Raw genomic sequence first — 20,868 nt, 5'->3', positions numbered from 1 at the left:
CGGCCATGGCGGCGGCGTGAGCGGGACACGGGGCTGCGGCGGCGGCGGGGCCGGGCCGGGGCGGCGGCCTGAGGGCGACACGGGGCTGCGGCGGCGCCTCCCGCGGCGGGAGGGGACCGGGGGCGCGGCGCCGCTCCATGTCGGCCCCGTCCTGCGGGAAATATGATCAGCGCCCCTGACGTGGTGGCCTTCACCAGGGAGGAGGAGCTGGAGGATGATCTGTACCGCGAGCCGCCCCTGCCCGAGGAGTACTCGGTGCCGCTGTTCCCTTTCGCCGGCCACGGCGCCAACCCTTGGGCCAAGGTCGCCGGCTCCAAGTTCACCCGGGACTTCATCCTCATCTCCGAGTTCTCGGAGCAAGTGGGGCCCCAGCCCCTCCTGACCATCCCCGATGACGCCAAGGTGTCGGGCACCTTCGATCTCAACTATTTCTCCCTGCGGATCATGTCTGTGGATTACCAGGCGTCCTTCGTGGGGCACCCCCCTGGCTCTGCCTACCCAAAGCTGAACTTCGTGGAGGATTCCAAGGTGGTGCTGGGGGACTCCAAGGAAGGGGCCTTTGCCTATGTGCACCACCTGACCCTGTATGACCTGGAAGCCCGTGGCTTCGTGAGGCCCTTCTGCATGGCCTACATCTCTGCTGACGAGCACAAAATCATGCAGCAGTTTCAGGAACTCTCTGCTGAGTTCTCCAAAGCCTCCGAATGCCTCAAGACAGGGAACCGGAAAGCTTTTGCCAACGAGTTGGAAAAGAAACTGAAAGACCTCGACTACACCAGGACTGTCCTGCACAACGAGACCGAGGCGCAGAAGAAAGCCAATGACAAGGGGTATTACACGACCCAGGCCATCGAGAAGGCCAATGAGCTGGCCAGTGTGGAAAAGTCCATCATCGAGCACCAAGACCTGCTGAGACAGATCCGGTCCTATCCTTACAGGAAGCTGAAGGAGTCAGAGTTCCACCCCTACGAGCCGGAGTGTGCACTGGATAGGGCCGACGCGGGCTGTGATCAGGACCTGGCTCCCTCTGACCCTGCAGAGCCCGGTGAAACGCACCTTTACACCCACATCCCATCCTACACCCCCAAGCTCATCAAAGCCAAGTCTGCCAAGTGCTTTGACAAGAAGCTGAAGACGCTGGAGGAGCTCTGTGATGTTTATTTTTTCACCCAAACCCTTGACCAGTTGCACCATATTGAGAGGACTTTCCGAGGTGACGTGTGTTACCTCCTGACAGAGCAGATCAGCCGGGCACTCCTGAAACAGCAGAGTGTCACCAACTTCCTCTTTGAGGATGTGTCTTTTCTGGATGAAAAACCTCCTGAAAAACAGTACAGAGGCTGCCAGGGGCTTGGCCAAGATGCCATGGATGGGAAGTGTTTGGAAGAGTCCCTCACCCCTAAAGTGGTCGTCAGCCTGGGCTCCTACAAGTCCAGTGTGGAGTGTGTGCCCATCAAGATGGAGCAGGAGATGGAGGACTCTGAAGAACCCAAAATGTCCGAGTCTGTGACGTCCGAGCCCCAGGAGAACCTGGACTATCTGGATGCAGACATCAAAGGCAGCATCAGCAGCGGGGAGAGCATCGAGGTGCTGGGCACGGAGAAGTCGGGGTCGGGGCTGACCAAGTCAGAGAGCCAGGCCAGCCTGCCCGTCATGCCCAGCCCCCAGACAGGCCGGAGCAAGGTGGGCAGCCGGCGCACGGTCAGCGAGGACAGCATCGAGGTGCTCAGCACGTGTCCCTCTGAGTCCCTCATCCCGGAGGATTTCAAGGCGAGCTACCCAAGTGCCATTAACGAGGAGCCCTACGCGGACAACGACGACGAGCGCGGCCTTCGCTTCGCCCCCAGACTGAGCCCGGCCATCGTCGACGAGCAGGACGACGTCTCAAAGCAGGAGAGCTTGGTGCAGGTCGATGCTGCCTGTTGTATTGGAAAGGAGAGCCCCATCTTCCTGGAGCCTCTGCCCGAGCTGGGGCAGAAGCCGTGCGAGGAGGACGGTGTGGTGCGGATCCCGCCGCAGCCGTACCGGGCGGCCGAGCAGGGGCTGCGCGGGGGCTTCCCCGCCCACGACGGCGTCCCCGGGGGGCTCCTGCCCTACGAGCTCGACTCACGCTACCTGTCGGGCAGCAGGGAGGTCAGCAAGAGCAGCCTGGACGAGTGCTCGGACTCCACGAGCTACATCAGCAGCGCCGCCTCCACGTGCTCCGACAGGACCCCTTCTCCCGCCCATCCCGCCTGCCAGGCCGGAGAGAGGCACAGGAAGAGGGCCGGGCAGAACGCGCTGCGGTTCATCCGGCAGTACCCCTTCGCCCACCCCGCCATCTACTCCCTGCTCAGCGGGAGGACCCTGGTGGTGCTGGGGGAGGACGAGGCCATGGTCAAGAAGCTGGTGACGGCGCTCTCCATCTTCGTGCCCAACTGCGGGGTGTACACCAAGCCCGTCAAGCACTGGGTCACCTCCCCTCTGCACCTGGTGGATTTCCAGAAGTGGAAGTTGATCGGACTCCAGAGGTAAATCCAAGGATCTGTTTGCTTTAGTGGTGTCGAGGTGTGTGGTAAGAACTTCCACCTCAAAGAGGAAGGGGTGTGCAGGGGAGGTCTCTAATTAACCTACATGGCTGCCACGAATTTCTGCTTGTGGGATTTATTTTGGAAAAGGGGTAGATTTGTCTCTTTATGTCCAGCCTCACTTGAAAGTTAATATTTAAAAGTCTGCTGGGTGTTTGCTGCCTGCCTCAGGTGAGTTATTTGGCCAGGAGGTTTCCTTCTGGATTAGGTCTTTGCCTGGCAAAGTGGAGAACAAACACCTGAGTCCTGCTGGGTTCCTGGTCAACCTGATACAAGTATTCCCGGAGTCCATTGTGTGCTCTGCTTTCCCATCTCCTGCTGGAACCCTTCTGATGTTTCTAGCTGGACTTTTGGGGTTTAAATGGTGCTTTGCTGTGGGGGAGAGTTTTTCCTTGTGGACCCTAATGAAGAGTGCTGAGATCTGTAGGTCAGAAATTGGAGTGCAGCACCTTGGGCTGTGCTGGTGAGTAAAAAAGGCCCTCAGAGCTGTGCAGGTGCAGTGTTGGGATTGCAGGAAACCTCTGCTTGGGGCGAGGACCATCCCAAAACCAACACCTCTTCCCAACACCCAGTCCTGAACTGTGGCTTCACAGCTCATTATTAGCAAACAGTGATTGCTCAGCTCAAGATTTCAGCCCTGCCTTTGTTGCTGTTATGAAAAGGATTTTTTTGTGTGTTAGCAGGACGTGTTTGGGTGCAGGTGTGACAGGGAATGGTCATTGCTGTTACCAGTGTAGAAAACATGAGTCAGAGTGGCAGCCCAGTGCTCAGAGCCGGGCTGGAATAGCTCCTGAAAGAGTGTTCCGAGCAGTGTGGAACTTAAGCCACAGAAAGCTGCTTTCTGGGCTGCAGAGTATTGCATTGCTGGGGGTTGTGGATGGTGAAATTACCCAAAGCTGTGAGTTTACCCTCATTTCTGTGCTCGTGAGGCGGGATGACAGCTCTGCAACAGCTGCTCACGAGCTCTCTGTCTGTCAGTGAGGTTTTTAAAAGCCCTGAGTGTTTACTCGTTGCTCAATGTTTGTGGTTAGATGCAATTTTTATAAACAGAAATCTTTTTTTAAGCACTGCCTGTAACGTGTGTCAGTCATTTCAGTTCTCCTCCGTGGAATGTTAATTAAGTGTTGGGTTTAATGTGGGTGCTCTCAGCAAACCGTTTGTACGAGGGCTCTGGGAAGGAACTTGCAGGCTAAATAATTTATTCCGGTAAGGATCCTGCCTCTCCTAAGGCCAGGTGCTGCCTGGGCATGAGGGCAGCCCTTACACCAGTTGGGGCTCCCAGTTGGAGGCTGGGAGCTGTCTCAGCCCAGCCACTGTCACCACAGAGACAGAGAATGGAGGAGCTGAAGGTTTGTGTAGGCTCGTGATTTGCATTTAAATAACATCAGGCTAAGCTTGGTGGGTAATTGTGTGTTGTGGGTTTGCACCTGAGTGACAAATGGACAGGATCTGCCAGGGAATATTCTGGTTTTATTCTCTTTTCTAAAGGAAAGGTGGAAGGTTCTGCTCCACTCAGGGCTTCGACCACCTCAGAGCAGCTCCATCCCAAAGTGATATGGGGGAAAGAGGAGCTCATGGAAAGAGGGGGCTGGTTTGGGTTTCTGAGTCCCTGTTGTCACATCCAGAAGCTTCCAGCTGCTGCAGGGTTTGTGTCTGTTCACCAAAGATGTCCTATCACTCCCTGTCTGTGTTGCTGAGGAAGGAAGCTGACCCTAAGTGGGGTGGTTTATGCAGTAGCACACACATAGTGCAGATCAGGGCATGTGGGGGCCAGGGAATCGAGGTTTGTTTGGGATCTGGCAGGCTGGAGAGGCTGTTTGTCCCCTCTCTTCCACGCTAGACTTCATTCTCCCACAGAGGCTCTCACACCAGCTCATGAACTAGAGGGAAAGCTCATGGGATGCAGGGCACGGACACATCTCCCTCCAGCCGTGACCTCTCTCCTTGCTGTTCCAGGACGGTGTCCCCCGCGGGGGTGAACGTTCTGCACGCCCTGAGCCGGTACAGCCGCTACCTGAGCATCCTGGACGCCGACAGCAAGACTCTGCGCTGCCCCCTCTACAAGGGCACCGTGGTGGCCCGGCTGGCCGACCACCGCACCCAGATCAAGCGGGGCAGCACCTACTACATGCACGTCCAAAGCATCCTCACCCAGCTGTGCTCTAAAGCCTTCCTCTTCACCTTCTGCCATCATTTGCACCTTCCCATCAGCGAAAGGGAACCGGAGGAATCCGTCGTGAACCGCAGGATGAACTTCCTGAAGCTTCAGCTGGGCCTCGCCAATGAAGATGTCAAAATCGTGCAGTATTTGGCCGAGCTGCTGAAGCTGCACTACATTCAGGAACCGGGGCGAGGGGGGAGCCCCCTGCTCAGATTTGACTATGTCCCCAGCTTTTTGTACAAAATCTAGCCTTGCCCAGGCCGTGTGCCTGCGTGCTCGGAGTCTGACAGAGCTCATCCGTGCTTGACATTGCCGCTGTCTGCAGTAGCTCTCACGCGCCGGGAAGGGGCCGAGGGGTTTGTGTCTCTGCTCCGCAGAAATCCGTGTCTGCGGGAGCCGATTCCTGGGTGTTCCCTGTGGCCAAGAGCGTACGTGTTCCATCACATAAACCATCGGGCACTCTGTAAACGTTAGAAAGGGCACTGTTAGCTTTTAAAGAGGATCCTGGCAGCATCCCGGGGGGATTGTGGCATGGAGAGAGGTGGGCTGTCTCGGGGATCAACACTTACTAGTGTGCAGCCCCCGAAATAACACAGTGCTCCGCACGCTGCTGCCAGAGCCCTGAGCCCTGCCAGTCCCTTCCGTGGAGCCAGGGCAGAGACCAGAAGGGAGATGTCAAGGCCATGTGAAGTTTTTAATCCAGTGGTGTGTCATGTGAGTGTAGCTCGGAGCTCCCTGTCAGAGTGGCAGCTTGCAGGTCTGTGCACAGCCGTGCGGACGGTGTCCCTTCCTGCATTTTCTGAGTTTCCTGGCACTTCCCAGGACAGGTTGTTCCTGGGTGGGTGGGAGCATGGTGAAGGCACATGTGCATCTTTCCAGGAAGTGTTTGCCAGTTTCCCCCAGCTCTGTTAAAATCAGGAAGGTGGAAGCACTCCCTAACGCTGGGCCCCGAGGCGCCGGCTGCCGTGAATGTAGAGCACTGTGCCTTGTTCATTTGTCACGTCCTATTTGCTGGGCGACCTCTGAGAAGGCTGGAGGGAGACTGGGATTCCTCAAAGCATGTGATGTCAGGGGTGGCTTTTAAAGGAGAGAAGGGAACTGAATGAGGGTGAGTGCCCTCATTTTTAGGTGCTTTTTGTGATGGGGAAGTGATGCGATTCAGCTGGAGCTACGCTGTGAAACAGCAGGCTGTTAGCACAGGCTGCCTGGCTGGTGAGGTACTAGTGCTCAGGAGAGATCAGGGATGAATGTACTGGATTCCACGTTGTATCTGTAATAGTTTATTTTTTTTGTTTGTTGGGTAGTTGACGTTTGTGCTTTGTGGTAAAACAAGGCTGGCGTTGCTGCGTGCCGCTCCTGGCTGAGCCGTTGCCGTGTCACAACTACCTCTCCTGGGGCTCCTGGATGGCTCTGGACAGGGCAGAACTACTGCTCTCTGAGCCTGGATACTGAGAACTTCTCCTTTTAAAGCTTCTGTGCCATAAAGGATGTGCCACCACCGTGGTGACACTCGCAGATTGTTCCTGTCAGTGCCGAAAGCTTTGTGCCCGGGCGCAGCGCTTCCCTCCGGAGTCTCATCGGAGATGCTGAGCCCGGGCTGCTCTGCCCGGTGCCATGTGGCAGTAGCAGCCCCCGTGGTCCTTCTGAGCCAGAAAAGCCTTGCTAGGAAAGATAATCTTGGTTTTATTTCTTTTTAACACTGATTTTGGGGCAAGAACAGCTGAGATTGTACAAGAGCCGATGCGTTGTTTGGTTTGTTGCTTTTTCTTAAACCTCTGTTTGGTGACGATGTGAGGCAGCGCTGGAAGTGAATGTGATCTTCCTTCTGAGCCTGGGAAGTTTCTGTGTACAGCCTGGGGTTCCCCAGCGTGGCTTAGACCTCGCTGAGACTTGCTGTGAGACCTGCACTGCTCCAAAACCCGTGTCCCAAAGGCAGGGAGGCTCCCTGGGGAGGCTGTTGTCTGGAACCAGCTCTACAGTACTGCTGCCACCTCTTCCTCTCCCCTGGAAAGGGCTCTCTGGGGTATAGGCCAACAGTGCAAAAAGGCTGGTTTTATCGTTATTGCTGTTTCTGGTGGCTCAGCTGAGCCAGTTGAGCTTGTGGTACTCTCCAAAGGGATTTCCCAGGCCAGAGGTTGTTTGCGATGGTATTTTAAGGTCAGAATTGGAAGCAGTGTGGTGTGGCCTTTGCTTAAGGTGAGCTGTGTGTCTCTCTTGGGTCTGCTCACCTTAAAGCACGTTTAAAGCCTTTTTCTGTCCTACCTTTGCCCTCCTGTCGCATGTGAACTGGGTCTGCTGGTGAAAGGCCTCTGTGTCCATCAAATTGTCTGCTTCCTGAAGTGACTCAAGGTGTTGATCCATGTGCACCCAAACTCCCTGAGGGAAGAGGCATCTCAGCAAATGAGTAATGCAGGTGCCACCAGGCAGACGAAAGCTCCCAGTGTCCTGCTCTGGAGCTATGGTCAGAACAGGAGCTTGTTTCCTGATGAAAAACAACCCGGTGCTGTTTGGGTTTGAGGAGGGAGGGAGGGAGGAACTTTTTTCCTGTTGACTCACTCACCATCTTCCTCCAGGCTGACAGCGCAGAGCGGGAGGATGATTAGTGGTGGCTCATCTCTTAGTCACAGTGGTCTCGACCTCTGGTGTTCAGCTGTGCTCACAAATTGATAAATAACTCACTTCTCATTGCTCCCTCTGTCAAACCTGTAGTATCTGATTTTCAAGGCTGTGTTGAGCAATACTTGCACTACCACCTGTCTGACCTGCTTCACCTCTGCACCACAAAGCAGCTCTGATTTGGGAGGATGCCCCAGGGGCTTGGCTGGGACATCATCCCATTCCAGATGGGAGCTCAGTGGTTATCTGCAACTGGGAGCTGTGGAGAAACATGCCCTGGAGTGCTTGTCCTCCTCTTGGCGGTGTAACCTCTGAGCTTGGACTGGAAAAGTGGGAGTTACACCTGGCTGTGGCACCTCGGTGCAGCCAGAGCCCAGCCTGCCCTCACTGCTTGCGGTGGCAGAAATGGGGCTTGGGGGCTGAATTCTTCTTTCCTCAGTGATTCCTCTGCCTGACCTTCTGCTCCTGTACAGTACAGATCCCTGTATCGGCACTTTAGGACTTTTCCCCGTCTCGCTGTGGTACCTCACCCGTTTCTGATATTCACAGACTTACAACAAGTCACCACCTTTGCACTGACAGCCCCCGCCATGAGTCCTGGCACATGTGTAGTCGGCTTGCCCGAGCCATCCTTCCACGAGGAGCAGGGCAGGTTCCTGGCACTGCCATCCTCACCAGCCTTTCATCTGCCAGAGCCAGCGGTGCCCTGGCGTGGCCCTCGCCTGCTTCCGTGAGTGCTGCCAGCCCAGCATGTCCCCTCCTCCCGCACGGCCATGCAGGCTCCCTCCTCGCTGCCAGGGAGAGGAGGTGTTAAACCTGACCGAGAATTCATCAGAGCAAAGTCCCCCCGGGGCAGGAGGAAGGGCTCCTGTTCCCTGCTCCTCCCGACTGCCAGCCCCTGCTCTGCTCTCCACTAACCTGCCGCTTCCAGCTCCCACCCGAGGAGGGTCAGCCATAGCTGTAGGTGATCTTAACCCTACACAGGTTTCATTTCTCAGAGAACAGTGCTCAGATCTCCTTTCATCTGGTAGCAATCCCTTCAGGGCAGCTCCACAGCCGCCTTGCCTTGGCAGGGAGGTGCTGCCTATACTCTAGCAATATTCACCGTGTTGGGAGGGGTAGGAGAGGCACTCCAGGGGTGGGAGCTGATGGCTCTGTGCCCTCAGGCCAGTTCTTTGGTTTTCATTGAGTGGGGGGGTCCCAGAGTCCCCTGGTCTGGTGGTGGGTGACACCCCACACTGTGGATTCCGCTGCGGATTCCGGGGAGCTGGGCAGGCCCCGGGCTCGTAGCAGCGCTGTGAGAAGGCTCCTGTAACAGGGTGTGATGGGAATTCAGGGAGCTGCCCAGGCCGCAGGAGAACACCTGCCCCAGAGCACAATGTCAGAGCCCCAGATTGCACCCAATAGCGGAGGGGCCACAAACCCACCGCCTGCTGCTCCCCGACATGGATTTAACTGGAAGGCAGAAACAGGGTACCCAGTCCTGCCGGCAGCACCGCCGCTGGCACGGGGATGGGGCTGGGCTCGGAGCTGCCTCTGAGGGCTGCCAGGAGGCTGTGATGAATTCTCATCTTGTTTTAAAGCACTGTATCCTATTCCTGCATGTTGAGTTCCGTGTGTGTGCCTGTGCGTGCCGAATGCTTGCGTCCGTAGTTAGAGCGAGTGTGAGCGGGAGAAATCCAAGAAGCATGTCTTAGTGTCGTGCTGCAAGTGTTACTGCACAAGACTTTAACAGATGTTAATAACACCAAATGACTAGTCTGAGAAATGTACTTTTAAAAAAAAAAAAAATTATTTATTTGGGTTCAGATATTTTTGAAATACAAAAAAAAAAAAAAAATCGGTCGTATTTTTTAAAGCTTATAATTCTTGTCATACATTGTGGTTAAATTCTTAATTTTACCGTGCTTATTAAAAAATGGTTCAACCTAAGCTTTGTGCTCAGAGGTCTGAGAAAAATACCAGAGGCTCTGGCTAGGATGGGAGGGTAATCCCAGGAGGGATGTTAGGGACAAGGCCTGGCCTTGTCAGAGCCTGCAGAAGAGGTGGGAAGGCACATAGGATGAAGGGGAATCCTTGAGGCTGAAACCAGGGGGGCTTTTAGTGGCTGTGAGTTCTCTTGTGCAGCTGGACCCTCCATCCCTCCGGCTGCTGTGGGCAGTGTGTCCAGGGAATGTGGACAGACTGGCCTCATGTGCTGCTCCCACAGGCAGCGGGAGCTGGGTGGCACCTGGTGCTCGGTCCCAGTGGTGACACTGAGTGGTGAAGGGCTGGTGTCCCTACAGGGGCTGTGCTCAGGGGGTCCCTGTGCCCCACACAGGAGGGAGGGGGGAGTAAGAAGCAAAGGATGAGCTGCTGCTGCAGTTCCAGCAGGGAGGTGCTGGGAGAAGGCACTGGGGTGTTGAGGTGTGAGTGTGTTGTGATCCTGGGTCCTCCCGAGGTTCCGGGAGCAGAGCACAGGTGTCTCCCCTTACAGGACAGGCAGCCCTGGGAGTGGGAAGGTGGCTGCAAAGGCTTCCACCTCTTCCTTCAGTGCCTTCAGCTCCACATGGTATTTGTCCTCCTCCAGTTTCTCCTTGAATTCCTTCAGTGTGGCCTTGGGGCTCATGTCCTTCTGCACACGCAGCGTCAGCTCGATCCCTGCCAGCGTGGGAGGTGCCTTGGTCAGCCCTCGCAGCTGCTGCATCCCACGGCTCTCCCAGCCCTGCTGCTCCCCAGGACACAGCCCTGCTCCCTCCCTCCCGTGTGAGGGACTTGCTGCCCTGGGAAACCAGTGTGGGATGCCTGAGGACAACTGGGACAAGACTGCAAGGGACAGGGAAGGGTTTGGCCGGTCCCAGCTGTGGCCACATGTCCTCTCCCACATCTAGATGTGCAGGTGGGATGGTTATTCCTCACTTGTGGGTGTGCTCCCTTGCCAGCCAGCGCCTCCTCATCCAGGGGAGCTGCCCTGGCCCAGGATGCTGCTGGAGCTGAATCCCAGCCCTGCTCACCTCTGTGGATGTACTGAGCCACCTTGCGGAAATCGTCCTGCCGGAAGCCGCGGGAGGTGAGAGCGGGTGTCCCGAACCGCAGCCCGCTGGGGCGCAGGGCACTGACATCACCTGCACCAGGACAGGGCACACGTGACCAAACCCCGCACCGAAACCACCACCTGTGGCATTTCAGCCTGGTTCCCAGCGTCCGGGGTGGACTGAGAGCTGGGAGCTCTGTGGGAAGCTCTGCACAGGCCACGGGAGATCCCCAGCATGTGGGGCAGGACGCGGCAGAGCTGGTGGGATCCCTCACCGGGGCAGGTGTTCTTGTTGCAGGCGATGGAGCAGATCTCCAGCACCCGCTCGGCCCGGCCGCCGTCTGTGCCTCTGTTGCGCAGGTCCAGGAGGATCAGGTGGTTGTCAGAGCCCCCTGCAAGGAGAGGGGTTTGGTGGGGATGTGGGACTGGGGAAATGCTGCTCCCACAGGAAACATCAGCTAAGAGGCTTGGGATTGCACCAGGGCCTGCCCCCAGCGTGGGGGGCTAAAGGGGGCCTGACCTTGGGAACTGGGGCTGCTTCAGAACAGGTTTGTGGATGTCCTGAGGAATCATGCTTGCAGAGCTCTGCCCGTTGTGCCCTCCTGGCCTGGCTCGGACCCCATCCCACTGCCGAGACCCCTCCTCACCTGTGACAATGTCGTAGCCCATCTCCATCAGCGCCGATGAGAGGGCCTTGCAATTGGCCACCACCTGCTGCTGGTAAGCCTTGAACTCAGGGGTCATGGCCTGGCGCAGTGCCACGGCAATCCCTGTGGTGGGAGGAGGCTGGGGTGAGCTTTTGGGGGATGCCAGCACAAGTCATCCCGGAAGCTGAGCAAACTGATGGACAGTCCCTTCCTTCCCCATATCCAGGCTGGATATGGGGACATCGCCAGGAGCCAAAATGGAGGACAGACAAGCCTGGTCACTCCTCGGGCAATGACAGATCACCCGGCTGCCCTTTGCCGTGGTATGTCCAGGCTGTTGCCGGGGGTCAGAGCCCTGCCAGGACACCTTTGCCACGCTGGAGCTGTGTGCATACCTGCAATGGCGTGGTTGTGTGGGCCTCCCTGCAGCCCCGGGAAGACAGCCTGGTTGATGAGGCTCTCCAGGTTGTAGAGTGTCTCCTTGCCCGTCTTGGGGTCCACACTGCGGGTGCCTGCGGGAGAGGAAGGCAGGGTCACTCATCAGGCAGCACGGCCACCCTTCTCCCTCCCACGAGCTGCTTTCACCCCCAGCCACTCAGAGTGGGTATGGTGGCTGCTCCTCTTCAAATCTGAGCCAGGGTCAGCCCAGGGAAGCTCCCCAGATGTTCCCAGGATCTTTCTTCCCTCCCTCCTTCCCACCTAGAGCGGGAAGGAGCGTTAACTTGCACCCCCCAGCCTGAGGGCAGCGTTTCTCCCGGCAGCACAGCCAGACTGGACACCTTTGCGGTAGAAGATCATGCCGGCCCTGCAGCCCCGCAGGGTCTTGTGGGTGGTGGTGGAGACGACGTCGCAGTGGTCGAAGGGCGAGGGCACCACGCCGGCGGCCACCAGCCCGCTGATGTGGGCCATGTCGGCCATCAGGTAGGCGCCGTTGGCATCTGCAATCTTCCGCATGCGGGCGTAGTCCAGGTTTCGGGAGTAGCAGCTGACACCTGCAGGGGGGTGGGATGAGGAGGAGGCAGGAGCAGATGCACCAGGAATTGGACAGCCCCGGCTCCAGCCCTGCAGCTGGGGCAGCACACAGGGTGGATGTGTTGGAGGTCTCCTCCTGGCACTGCAGCATCCATGGGATTACTGGAGTGCTACTGGATTCTGGGAGCCACCCCCAGCCAGGTGTGTCAGCAGGGAGGTCGGTACAGGTGTGCCCTTACCTGCTATGATCAGCTTGGGGTGGAAGAGCCGGGCGTTCTTCTCCAGCTCGTCGTAGTCAATGTAACCAGTCTTGGGGTTGACCTGGGAGAGGAAGAGGAGGGCTCAGCCCCCTTGGTGTGGTGAAGACCAGCTGCCCTGCTGTCCTGCAGGACGCAGTGCCGGGAGCCCCATGCCAGAACGTTTAACTTTAAGGGGCACCAACACTTATGATGGCCACATCCTGGCTGCAGCTGGAGCAGCTCCCTGTACCTTGTAGGGCATGGACTCAAAGAAGACAGAGGTGGCAGAGATCTTCTTCTTGTCTGTCATGAACCCGTGGGTGAGGTGGCCTCCGTCGGGCAGGTCCAGCCCCATGATCCTGCCGTGGGGCTCCACCAGGGCCGTGTACACCGCAAAGTTTGCGGGTGACCCTGCAGCGAGAGCCCACCACGTGGCTGTGAGTGCTGGGGCACACAGAGACCAGGGCAACTGTCCTGGCTCTGCTGAGCACCCTGTTACCTGAGTAGGGCTGGACATTGACACCCCACTTCTGGGGGTCGAGCCGGTAGGCCTCCAGGGCTCGCTTCTGGCACAGACTTTCCAGCTCATCCACGAACTCCGTCCCGCCGTAGTATCTGTGGTGAAGGATGGGGCAGGGAGTAAAACCAAACTCCTTACCCAGAACAGTCCCTGTGACCAAGATGGGGAGAACCTGGGGTGGTGCCCTGTTTGTGGCAGCCACAGCACTCTTGACCCTACTGAGATTGTCCCACATGTGGCCAAGGATAGAAGCCAAGAGGGTCAGATCCTGCCCTGGAAGAGCTTGGCTGCCAGCACACAGACATCACCTCCTTCCCAGAGGTGATGCCTGGCAGGGTGGGTGGTCCCTCCCCCTCCCTGTCAGAGTTTAGGTTGGTGGGACTCGGCCCAGCCCTGTACCTCTGTCCCGGGTAACCCTCGGAGTATTTGTTGTTCATGCAGGATCCCAGGGCCTCCAGGACCGCTCGGCTCGCAAAGTTCTCCGACGCAATCAACTCCAGCCCCAGCCTCTGCCGCTGCTTCTCCTTCTTGATGATGCTGTGCACCTTTGGGAGAGGGGAGAAACAGCTTCACCCCTGACAGCTCTCATGGAGACATGGGTTCTCCACCATAAGGTCTGCACCCTTGGAGGGGACAGGGCATGGAGAGGGGCCTGGAAAGGTGCTGAAGGGAGACAAGATCCCTTCTTGGTGCAGCTGATCCCACAGACAGGGCACAGAGGATGGATGGGTTCCAGCAGCTCAGCCTTGGACCTTGGCACGTCCCTGGCCCAAGGAGTTCAGCATCCCCAGCATCCCTGGCTGGGCAGGCTCCAGAAGGGGGTCTCACCTCCGGGTCGTTGGTGTCAAGTGGCTCCATCACCATCTTGTTATGGGAGGCCCAGAGCTCAGCGGTGGGGAGGCCCTGTGTTGAGTTTGCCATGTTCCTGCTGGGGCTGAGTCACCTGCCAGTGGAGAGGGGAGTCTGTGGGATCTGTGGGATGGCAGTGGGGCTGGTCCCCATGTCCTGCCTGCTCCCATCCCACATCTTCCCCGGGAACCCAGAGGGACCAGCCATGGGCTGTTGGGTGAAGGAAACACACAAGCTCCGCCTCTGCTTGGCTCCACGTCATGCCCAGGCCTGGCAGCCCTCTGGCCTGGTCGATGCCACTGCTGCTCCCAGGGAGGAATAACAGCCCAGCTGCTGCCTTGGCAGAAAACAATGGATCTTTTTACTTATTAACCCCGCAAGGACATCGAAGGGCCATGAGCAGGTTATTAAGCAATTCCACATGGTTTCCTTGTGCCAAGCTGCCGAAGTCCATTCGCTGTGGGCCTGCTGTGCTGCCCTCACTGGGCAGGGATGCTTGGCTGCAATCCAGCCCGGGGCTGCACTGGCAGGGTGGGAATCCCCACTGCCAGAGGGGCTTTGCTGGGGAAAGGGCTGCGAATGGAAGGGCAGAGTGCACTGCTCTGGCCCCGAGCAGGATGGCTGGGTCCTGCCTGTCCCCCCAGTGCATGTTACAGCACCCCCTGCTTTTGGCAAACCCATAGAAGGCTCGAGGGGTACAGACCTCCTATTCCCCAGTCAAGATGAGAGCCCCATGCCCACCCTCGTGCTGGACCCCAGTCCAGCCCTGGCAGCTCAGCTGCTGCAGGGGTGGACCCCAGCCCTGAAGCTCCATCCCCCCCTGGCTCTGCACCTCCTGCATCCCGGCTCTATCTCCTCCCACATCCCCGAGCGGCTCCTGGTGACGCGCCCACCTTGCACTGACCCGGAGAGCGGCGCTGCCTGCCCGGCTCTCACTCTTGCCCTCCCTCCCCTGCCCCACACGGCTCCTACCGCCGCCGCACCGATCCCGATCCCGGTTCCTATCCCGAACCCAGTCCCGATCCCGAACCCTGCCGCACTAGAGCCCGCGCGCTCGCTACCATAGCCCGCCCGGCCCCACCCCCCCCGCGCCTGGGCCAATCAGCATCGCCCTCCGCCAGGCACGGCGGCGCTCCGGAAGCGCCTGGGCCAATCAGCGCCGCGCTCCTCCCCCTCCCCGCACCCCATTGGCCCGCGCCGGGGGCGGGGACCAGCGGGGGGTCCACACGTGGCGCCCGGGGCGCGGGTGACCTTGGGAGGGACGGGGGGGGACGGGCGGGGGAGCGTGGGGGTCACCTCTCCTGTCACCCCTCCTGTCACCCACAGCTCCAGCCCTGCCTGCCGTGCACCCTGAGGTGCCTCTCCCTCAGCCCTGGGGTGTCCCGCGATCCAGGGATGCCTCTCGCTTCCCCCATAAGTCGGGAGCTCCCCCCACCCTACACCGGGCAGGGAGCAGTTCCGGCCACTCCCAAAGCCCCCCTCCTTTAGACCAAGCCGGTGTGCCAGGCCACGGCAGGGGCTGGGCATGGGGCCACTGTCGTGGGTAGCAGAGCTGGCCCTGTCCCCCCACCGTGGCAGGGCAGCCCCGGTGCCCAGAGTGATATCCAGGTGCTCGGGAGGGAGGGAGCTGCCTGGGGGATGAGTGGCACAGGCACGAGAGAGGCCATGCTTCCTTCGTTCTTCAAGTCCAAGTTAGTTGGATGGGCTTGGCCAACCAGATCGAGGGAATGTGTGGCTGCTGGGGATTCAGGAGTTAAATCAACACACCACAAATTGAGGAACAAGATTAGGGAATAAGTGATCCTACTAAATTCCTCGTGATCCCAAGCCATGGGAAGGCAGTGTGAGTCACTCTGGAGAGGAGCAGCAGAAGGGGAGTCAGCCAGGCGGTGAGACCACCCGCTGTGGGCAGAGCGGCCAAGGAACACAGCACCAGGGTGAGTCCTGCCAGGACCTGCCGAGCTGGGTGAGCAGGAGGGGCGAGGAGAGTGGGGCAGCTCCCTGAGAGGGTGTTGGTTGGTTGAGGATTACACCTGGATACAGCTCCGGTGGTGGTGTGCTCTCAGAGTGCACCTCCTTGGTGGGCACTTGGTGAAGAAATGGTCTGTTAACATAATTGTTGCCAGTCTAGATGGGTTTTGCTGTCTTGATTTGTCACTGGTCATCCAAAGACAACTTGTCAAGGCGGGGGGATCTGGGTTTCCGTGGGATTCCAGCAATCCCATGTGGATTGCTGCTGTGGGCTGTTGATGGAGGTGTTCCTCTGAGAGCACCAACACCAGAACTGGGGTTGTTTCTCTGGTTGTGGTGGTTTGTGTGAGATGCAACTGCAGATGCTATAGAGAAGGACTTTATATTAATGATATATTAATTTATCTAATCTGGCTCTGCACACACATTTTGTGCAGGGTTGCTCACAAAGATTTCCACCTCTCCTGCACTGCAGGAGCCACAGATAACAGCGCCATGTGCTGTTGTGATTTCAGGTCTTGGCTTGGAGCGATGGACAGTGTCTCCTCTTCCCCTTCCCCCTTCCCTGCCAGCTGCCCCACTGAGCTGCCTGAGAATGCCACTGACCAGGACTACTACTCCGGGCTCCAGAAGACCATGCACATGCTGTCCATGGTGGTGTACGGCATCGCCTGTGTGTTGGGAGTGACGGGGAATGGCCTTGTCATCTGGATCACAGGCTTCAAGATGAAGAAGACGGTGAACTCCATCTGGTTCCTCAACCTGGCCATTGCTGACTTCATCTTCACCTTTTTCCTGCCCCTCAGCATCGCCTACACTGCCCTGGGCTTCCACTGGCCGTTTGGGAAGCTGCTGTGCAAGCTGAACAGCACCATCGCCTTCCTCAACATGTTTGCCAGCGTCTTCCTCCTGACCGTCATCAGCATCGACCGCTGCGTCTCCGTGGCCTTTCCCGTCTGGTCTCACAACCACCGGAGCCCGGAGCTGGCGGCCAGGATCGCACTGGGAACGTGGGTCCTGGCTCTGCTTCTCAGCTCCCCTTACCTGGTCTTTCGGGACACTGTGGTCAGTTCCAGGAATGTCACCAGCTGCTATAACAACTTCGCACTGTCTGACGACTACTCGTCCGAGGCAACACAGAGGCTGTGGAGGGTGCGGCACAAAGCCATGATCGTAACGCGCTTCCTGTGCGGGTTCCTCGTCCCTTTCCTGGTGATTCTCATCTGCTACAGCATCGTTGCTGTCAGGCTGAAAAGAAGGCAGTTGGCCAGCTCTGCAAAACCCTACAGAATCATCATTGCTGTCACAGTCTCATTTTTCCTCTGTTATTTCCCCTATCACGTCTTCTCCTTACTGGAGATATCCAAAAACTCTTCCAGCCATGAGATGAAACTGGCCCTTTTCATAGGGATCCCCTTGGTTTCCAGCCTTGCTTTCTTCAACAGCTGCATCAACCCCATCCTGTATGTCTTCGTGGGGACGGATTTCAAGGAGAAGTTTCGCCAGTCCATCCTGTCCACCTTCGAAGGGGCCTTCAGCGAGGAGTCGGTCCTGGGCAGCCTGAGCAGCCGGAGGAAGTCCAGGTCTGCTTCGGAAGCGGAGGTCCCGAGGCTCTGAGTGTTTCTCTGCAGTTTCCCTTATTTCAGAGCTCTAATGGCAGGACTGGGGGCTGTGAAGGGCTGTGCAAGGTATAATTTGGTGTCTTGGGAGTATCTCAAACATACTGTGACACAATGGAAGTGAAAGAACTCTCTGGAGCTGCAGCAAGGTGGGTTAAAGTAGCAGCATTTTACTCCTTGTGCCTTTTGACTCTTGTTCATGCATCTTTCAAAGAAACAGGATTAAATGCAATGTCTCTGTGTATTTTTTGTAAGACACTCATCTTTTCTCTCCCCAGGAAGGACAAATCAGTGGTTGTGCTCCTGTTACTCAGGTTTGATGTACAGCATAACTATTTCTGAGCAATCATAGAATCATAGAATCATAGAATCGATTGGGTTGGAAAAGACCTCCGAGATCATCGAGTCCAACCCTTGGTCCAAATCCAGTCCATTTACTAGATCATGGCACTCAGTGCCACGTCCAATCTGCGTTTAAAAATCTCCAGGGATGGTGAATCCACCACCTCTCTGGGCAGCCCATTTCAATGCCTGATGATGGTTTGTGCTTGTGTTTGACATGTTTCCAGCCCTTAAATAGCAGGGATCTGATATTTTGTGCTGTTGGTGAATGAACATTAAACCCCAATAAATTTCTGTAAAACTTACCCAGCCTGTTGTGTTGCCTGTGGGATAAAACGTGTTGATCCAACCTGACTGAGCAGGTTTATCTTTGGTAATAGAACAACTAGATAAAAAAAATTAAATACCCAGACCTTGGAAACAAACCACTGGCATTAGCAGCAGCTGTCTTGAGTGAAGCAAGCAGGACACGACCTGGGTGTGAGGACTTGCCTGGGGCACTTGGACTACATGGATCTGATTGCCAGACCCTGCCTATGGCTTATTGTTAGGCTTCAGACCTTTGGGTACATTTGAAAAACAGTGACTTGGAAGAGAAAGAAGAGCAAGTAGCAGAGCTGAGTCTGGTCAAATTTCACATTTGCAAATTTCCCTGGAGGAAGATGGTGGAGGTTTTCTTCCCAGGCTTCATCAGCTTCTGAAACTCTTAAATTTTTGTGAGTAGAAAATGTTGGTCACGTAACAAGGAACGGTAGTGTTGAGGTGTTGTCATTCCCAGCCCACCCTCCTCAGGGTATCACACCCCCCTCTCCTGCTGTGCCCAATTCACCTGTAAAACAGCCCAAGCCACCAATTGTCCTGTTCATCCTGTCAGAAATCTGCCTTGGAGCCTTGCTGCTCTGATGGCTGGAAAATCTCTGACTCCCAGCCGGAATATATGAATTTACATGTGCCTCACTGTTCTGCATGGATGACGTTACCGAGTGAGAGCTGTCACTTGGACATGCTGGGGATTAATTATGGGTCTGCTGGGCCATGCAATATTGAATGAAGGTCGTGATCCTAAAGGCACACATGTACTTAACCTTAAATTCATGCACAAACCCGCTGAGAACAGGGAATGTAACATGACCATCCATATGTCAAGCTTGAGTGAACAGAGAGATTTACCCTTTGCCACAAATTGCTGCCTGTCATCCAGATAAAACTGCAATGTTTGCTATGCAGCACGTAACTCCAGGGCTATTTACTTGCTCCTGTGGTGAACTACAGCATCGATTGCCGTGTCAAGGTTGTGCAGACCTGCGTTTGCTCTTTCTGGTTTTCCTTATCTGTTTGCAGATCCCACGTAATTCCTTGTGACAAGAGACTCCACGAGTGCTGGACCAAGACCTCAGACTCCTGTCATGCCTCTCTCCTCATCCTGGCAGCCTCGAGACTCAGGTTTTAAAGTGTTGACCTGGTCTGTGGTAGGGAAGAAAGCAATTTTCTGGGTCATTTAGAAATCTAAGGTGTGTAAAGTTTCCCAAGGGACAACATGATTTGAATGAAGGAGAGTGTCTGGGTGATCCAAGGAATTGCCACTGGAATAGTAGTAGGTAACTAAGCTATGGAGCAGGATGTGCTTGACACAGAGGTGGATCTGTCATCCCCGGTCTGATCCCTGCCCTTTGTGCAATGGGAAACCGTGCTGACAGAATATGGGCCAGGCTGCCAAGGGACTTCTTTCAAGATAAATCTCCTGTTGTATTGAGTTCCCTCATGTTCAGACTACCTCTTTATCACAGGGATAATTGTGGTAGTCCCTCATTCCCGACTAGGAGGCAGGCTGTTCATTCTCTCTGATACTCGCATTTGCCATATGCTTGTCTAGAAAAGCCTGAATGAAATAAAAGGGGGAGGAATTCTCCAACCAGCAATCCAAGGAGGCTGAGCGGCCGCTTTGGCAGCTGTGCCCCCTTCTGACGCAGCTTTGCTCTCAAGGCTCTTTCAGATGCCACGGGGTGGGTGGAACAGCCTGAACCCCCCCCAGTATTTGCAGTCATTGAGAAAGGTGCTGAACCCGCTGCCCTGCTGGTGTGAGGCCCTCATTGGTCCCACGGAGGGGCTGATCCGACAGCCCTGCTCCTACAAACAGTGGGCTGGGACGTGCGGAGCCACTGGAGCGCGCGGGGTTCGGGCAGAGCCACTGAGGTGTGGGGGTTCAAGCTGTGCATGGAGAGCCTTAGCTGGGAGAAAAGCAAGTTTTTAGCAAGCATCTAAGCCAGGGATTTCACCAGGAGCTGTTGCTGCCTTGCTTTGGAGGAGAGACTATTGCAGGTGACTCTGGAGCTGGGAGAAGCTGCAGAGGTATCAGGGAGGAAACCAGCCGAGGAGGACATGGCAAGCGGTAACTCAAGAGGAGAAAGTGTTTTCTCCCTGGGACCCGGATGGGAGCATGGAGATAGAAACTGGGCTCAGAATAGTTCAGAGGAAAGAGAGAGGAAGGAGTGGGAACTAAGCCTTGAAAGTACCAGCAGCAGGATAGTGAATACAAATGAATGGGAGGGAGACTGCAGCAGGTGAGGAAGGTCTCATTAAGGAGAGCTTAATGAGACAATAAAAGCCTCTGGGAAGCCTAACGGTCCCCCTGCCTCTGCTCTGGTGAGACTTTCCTGGTGAGTAAAATCTTTAAGTGTCTCACTCTTGAGCTTGGGGAATTGATTTGTTAGATAAGGTTAAGGAAAGACAGTGCACAATGGTCTGAGAGCAGAACCTCTTCCACAGCTTGCTGAAATCAGGCAGGAAATAAGATGGCAAATTAGAGGACCTGTATTGGTCAAAAGCTTCTCTGTGCAGGAGAGATGTTGGTAATAGTGTCAATAAGTGATATAGGCTGGGCCTTACCCAGGTCTCCTCAGCCTTTCTTGGCATAGCCAACGGGTGAGGGTCCTGCTCCCAGCAAGGGGGCTAACCTGCTCTTCCTGATCCAGGGCTGGTCCTGGCTGGCACTGAACTGGGGCAGACACAGGGTGCTCTTTGCTGCTTGCACTTTGCTCCTTCCCTGCACCTCTCCCAGCTCCTGCTCAGTGTACAGGGCAGGGCTGGTACCAAATCTTTCTTTACTCCCCCAAGTTGTGCACCCAAGGCACAGGACCTGCTCTCCTGCACTGAATTCTGCTTTAATTTGCAAAGTTGCTCTGCAGTGACCAAATTGAGTCCTTCCTGTGTGCTCACGAAATGCCTGCACAGGGCATGGTGCCTGGGTGCTCTCTGTAGAGGAGCTGTAGCTTAGTGAGGTAAATGGCAAACCATGCTGGGACCCAGTGGGTAGGGCAGGGAGGAACAGAGCACTAACTAGTGTTTGGCACGA

At 56.3% G+C, this 20,868-nt stretch overlaps 3 protein-coding genes across 8 annotated transcripts; 2 read left to right on the top strand and 1 right to left on the bottom strand.

Annotated features, from left to right (window-relative positions):
• The first annotated feature begins 59 nt into the window (after window positions 1-59).
• Window positions 60-9,276, top strand: SMCR8 (SMCR8-C9orf72 complex subunit). The gene is made up of 2 exons (XM_027743062.2): window positions 60-2,510; window positions 4,524-9,276. The coding sequence occupies exons 1-2, from the start codon at window positions 163-165 to the stop codon at window positions 4,975-4,977; spliced, it is 2,802 nt and encodes a 933-aa protein (XP_027598863.2). The 5' UTR covers window positions 60-162; the 3' UTR covers window positions 4,978-9,276.
• SHMT1 (serine hydroxymethyltransferase 1) lies at window positions 9,148-17,538 on the bottom strand. Of its 5 annotated transcripts, none has more exons than XM_039381456.1 (12): window positions 16,162-17,538; window positions 13,564-13,678; window positions 13,135-13,280; window positions 12,715-12,830; window positions 12,466-12,626; window positions 12,216-12,297; window positions 11,784-11,996; window positions 11,400-11,516; window positions 11,005-11,127; window positions 10,633-10,749; window positions 10,338-10,448; window positions 9,148-9,984 (listed from the first exon to the last, which is right to left on the bottom strand). In XM_039381456.1, exons 2-12 carry the CDS (start codon window positions 13,654-13,656, stop codon window positions 9,815-9,817), a joined length of 1,449 nt encoding a protein of 482 aa, XP_039237390.1. In that variant the 5' UTR covers window positions 13,657-13,678; window positions 16,162-17,538; the 3' UTR covers window positions 9,148-9,814. The 5 variants fall into 5 exon arrangements, with proteins under 5 accessions (XP_039237390.1, XP_027598864.1, XP_039237388.1 ...); XM_027743063.2 differs by lacking the exon at window positions 16,162-17,538 and adding an exon at window positions 14,557-14,620; XM_039381454.1 differs by lacking the exon at window positions 16,162-17,538 and adding an exon at window positions 14,568-14,597.
• LOC113999549 (chemokine-like receptor 1) lies at window positions 15,059-18,891 on the top strand. Of its 2 annotated transcripts, none has more exons than XM_027743066.2 (2): window positions 15,059-15,521; window positions 16,071-17,574. In XM_027743066.2, the coding sequence occupies exon 2, from the start codon at window positions 16,087-16,089 to the stop codon at window positions 17,170-17,172; it is 1,086 nt and encodes a 361-aa protein (XP_027598867.1). In that variant the 5' UTR covers window positions 15,059-15,521; window positions 16,071-16,086; the 3' UTR covers window positions 17,173-17,574. The 2 variants fall into 2 exon arrangements, 1 of the variants encoding a protein (XP_027598867.1); XR_005563583.1 differs by lacking the exon at window positions 15,059-15,521 and adding an exon at window positions 18,858-18,891 and having other exon boundaries at window positions 16,020-17,323.
• The last annotated feature ends 1,977 nt before the right edge of the window (window positions 18,892-20,868 follow it).

This window comes from Pipra filicauda, unplaced genomic scaffold (genome assembly GCF_003945595.2).
Source record: "Pipra filicauda isolate LSUMZ 115617 unplaced genomic scaffold, ASM394559v2 scaffold226_size1812527_pilon, whole genome shotgun sequence".
In the NCBI taxonomy this organism is placed as follows: domain Eukaryota; kingdom Metazoa; phylum Chordata; class Aves; order Passeriformes; family Pipridae; genus Pipra; species Pipra filicauda.
This window is presented reverse-complemented; position numbering and strand designations above follow the sequence as displayed.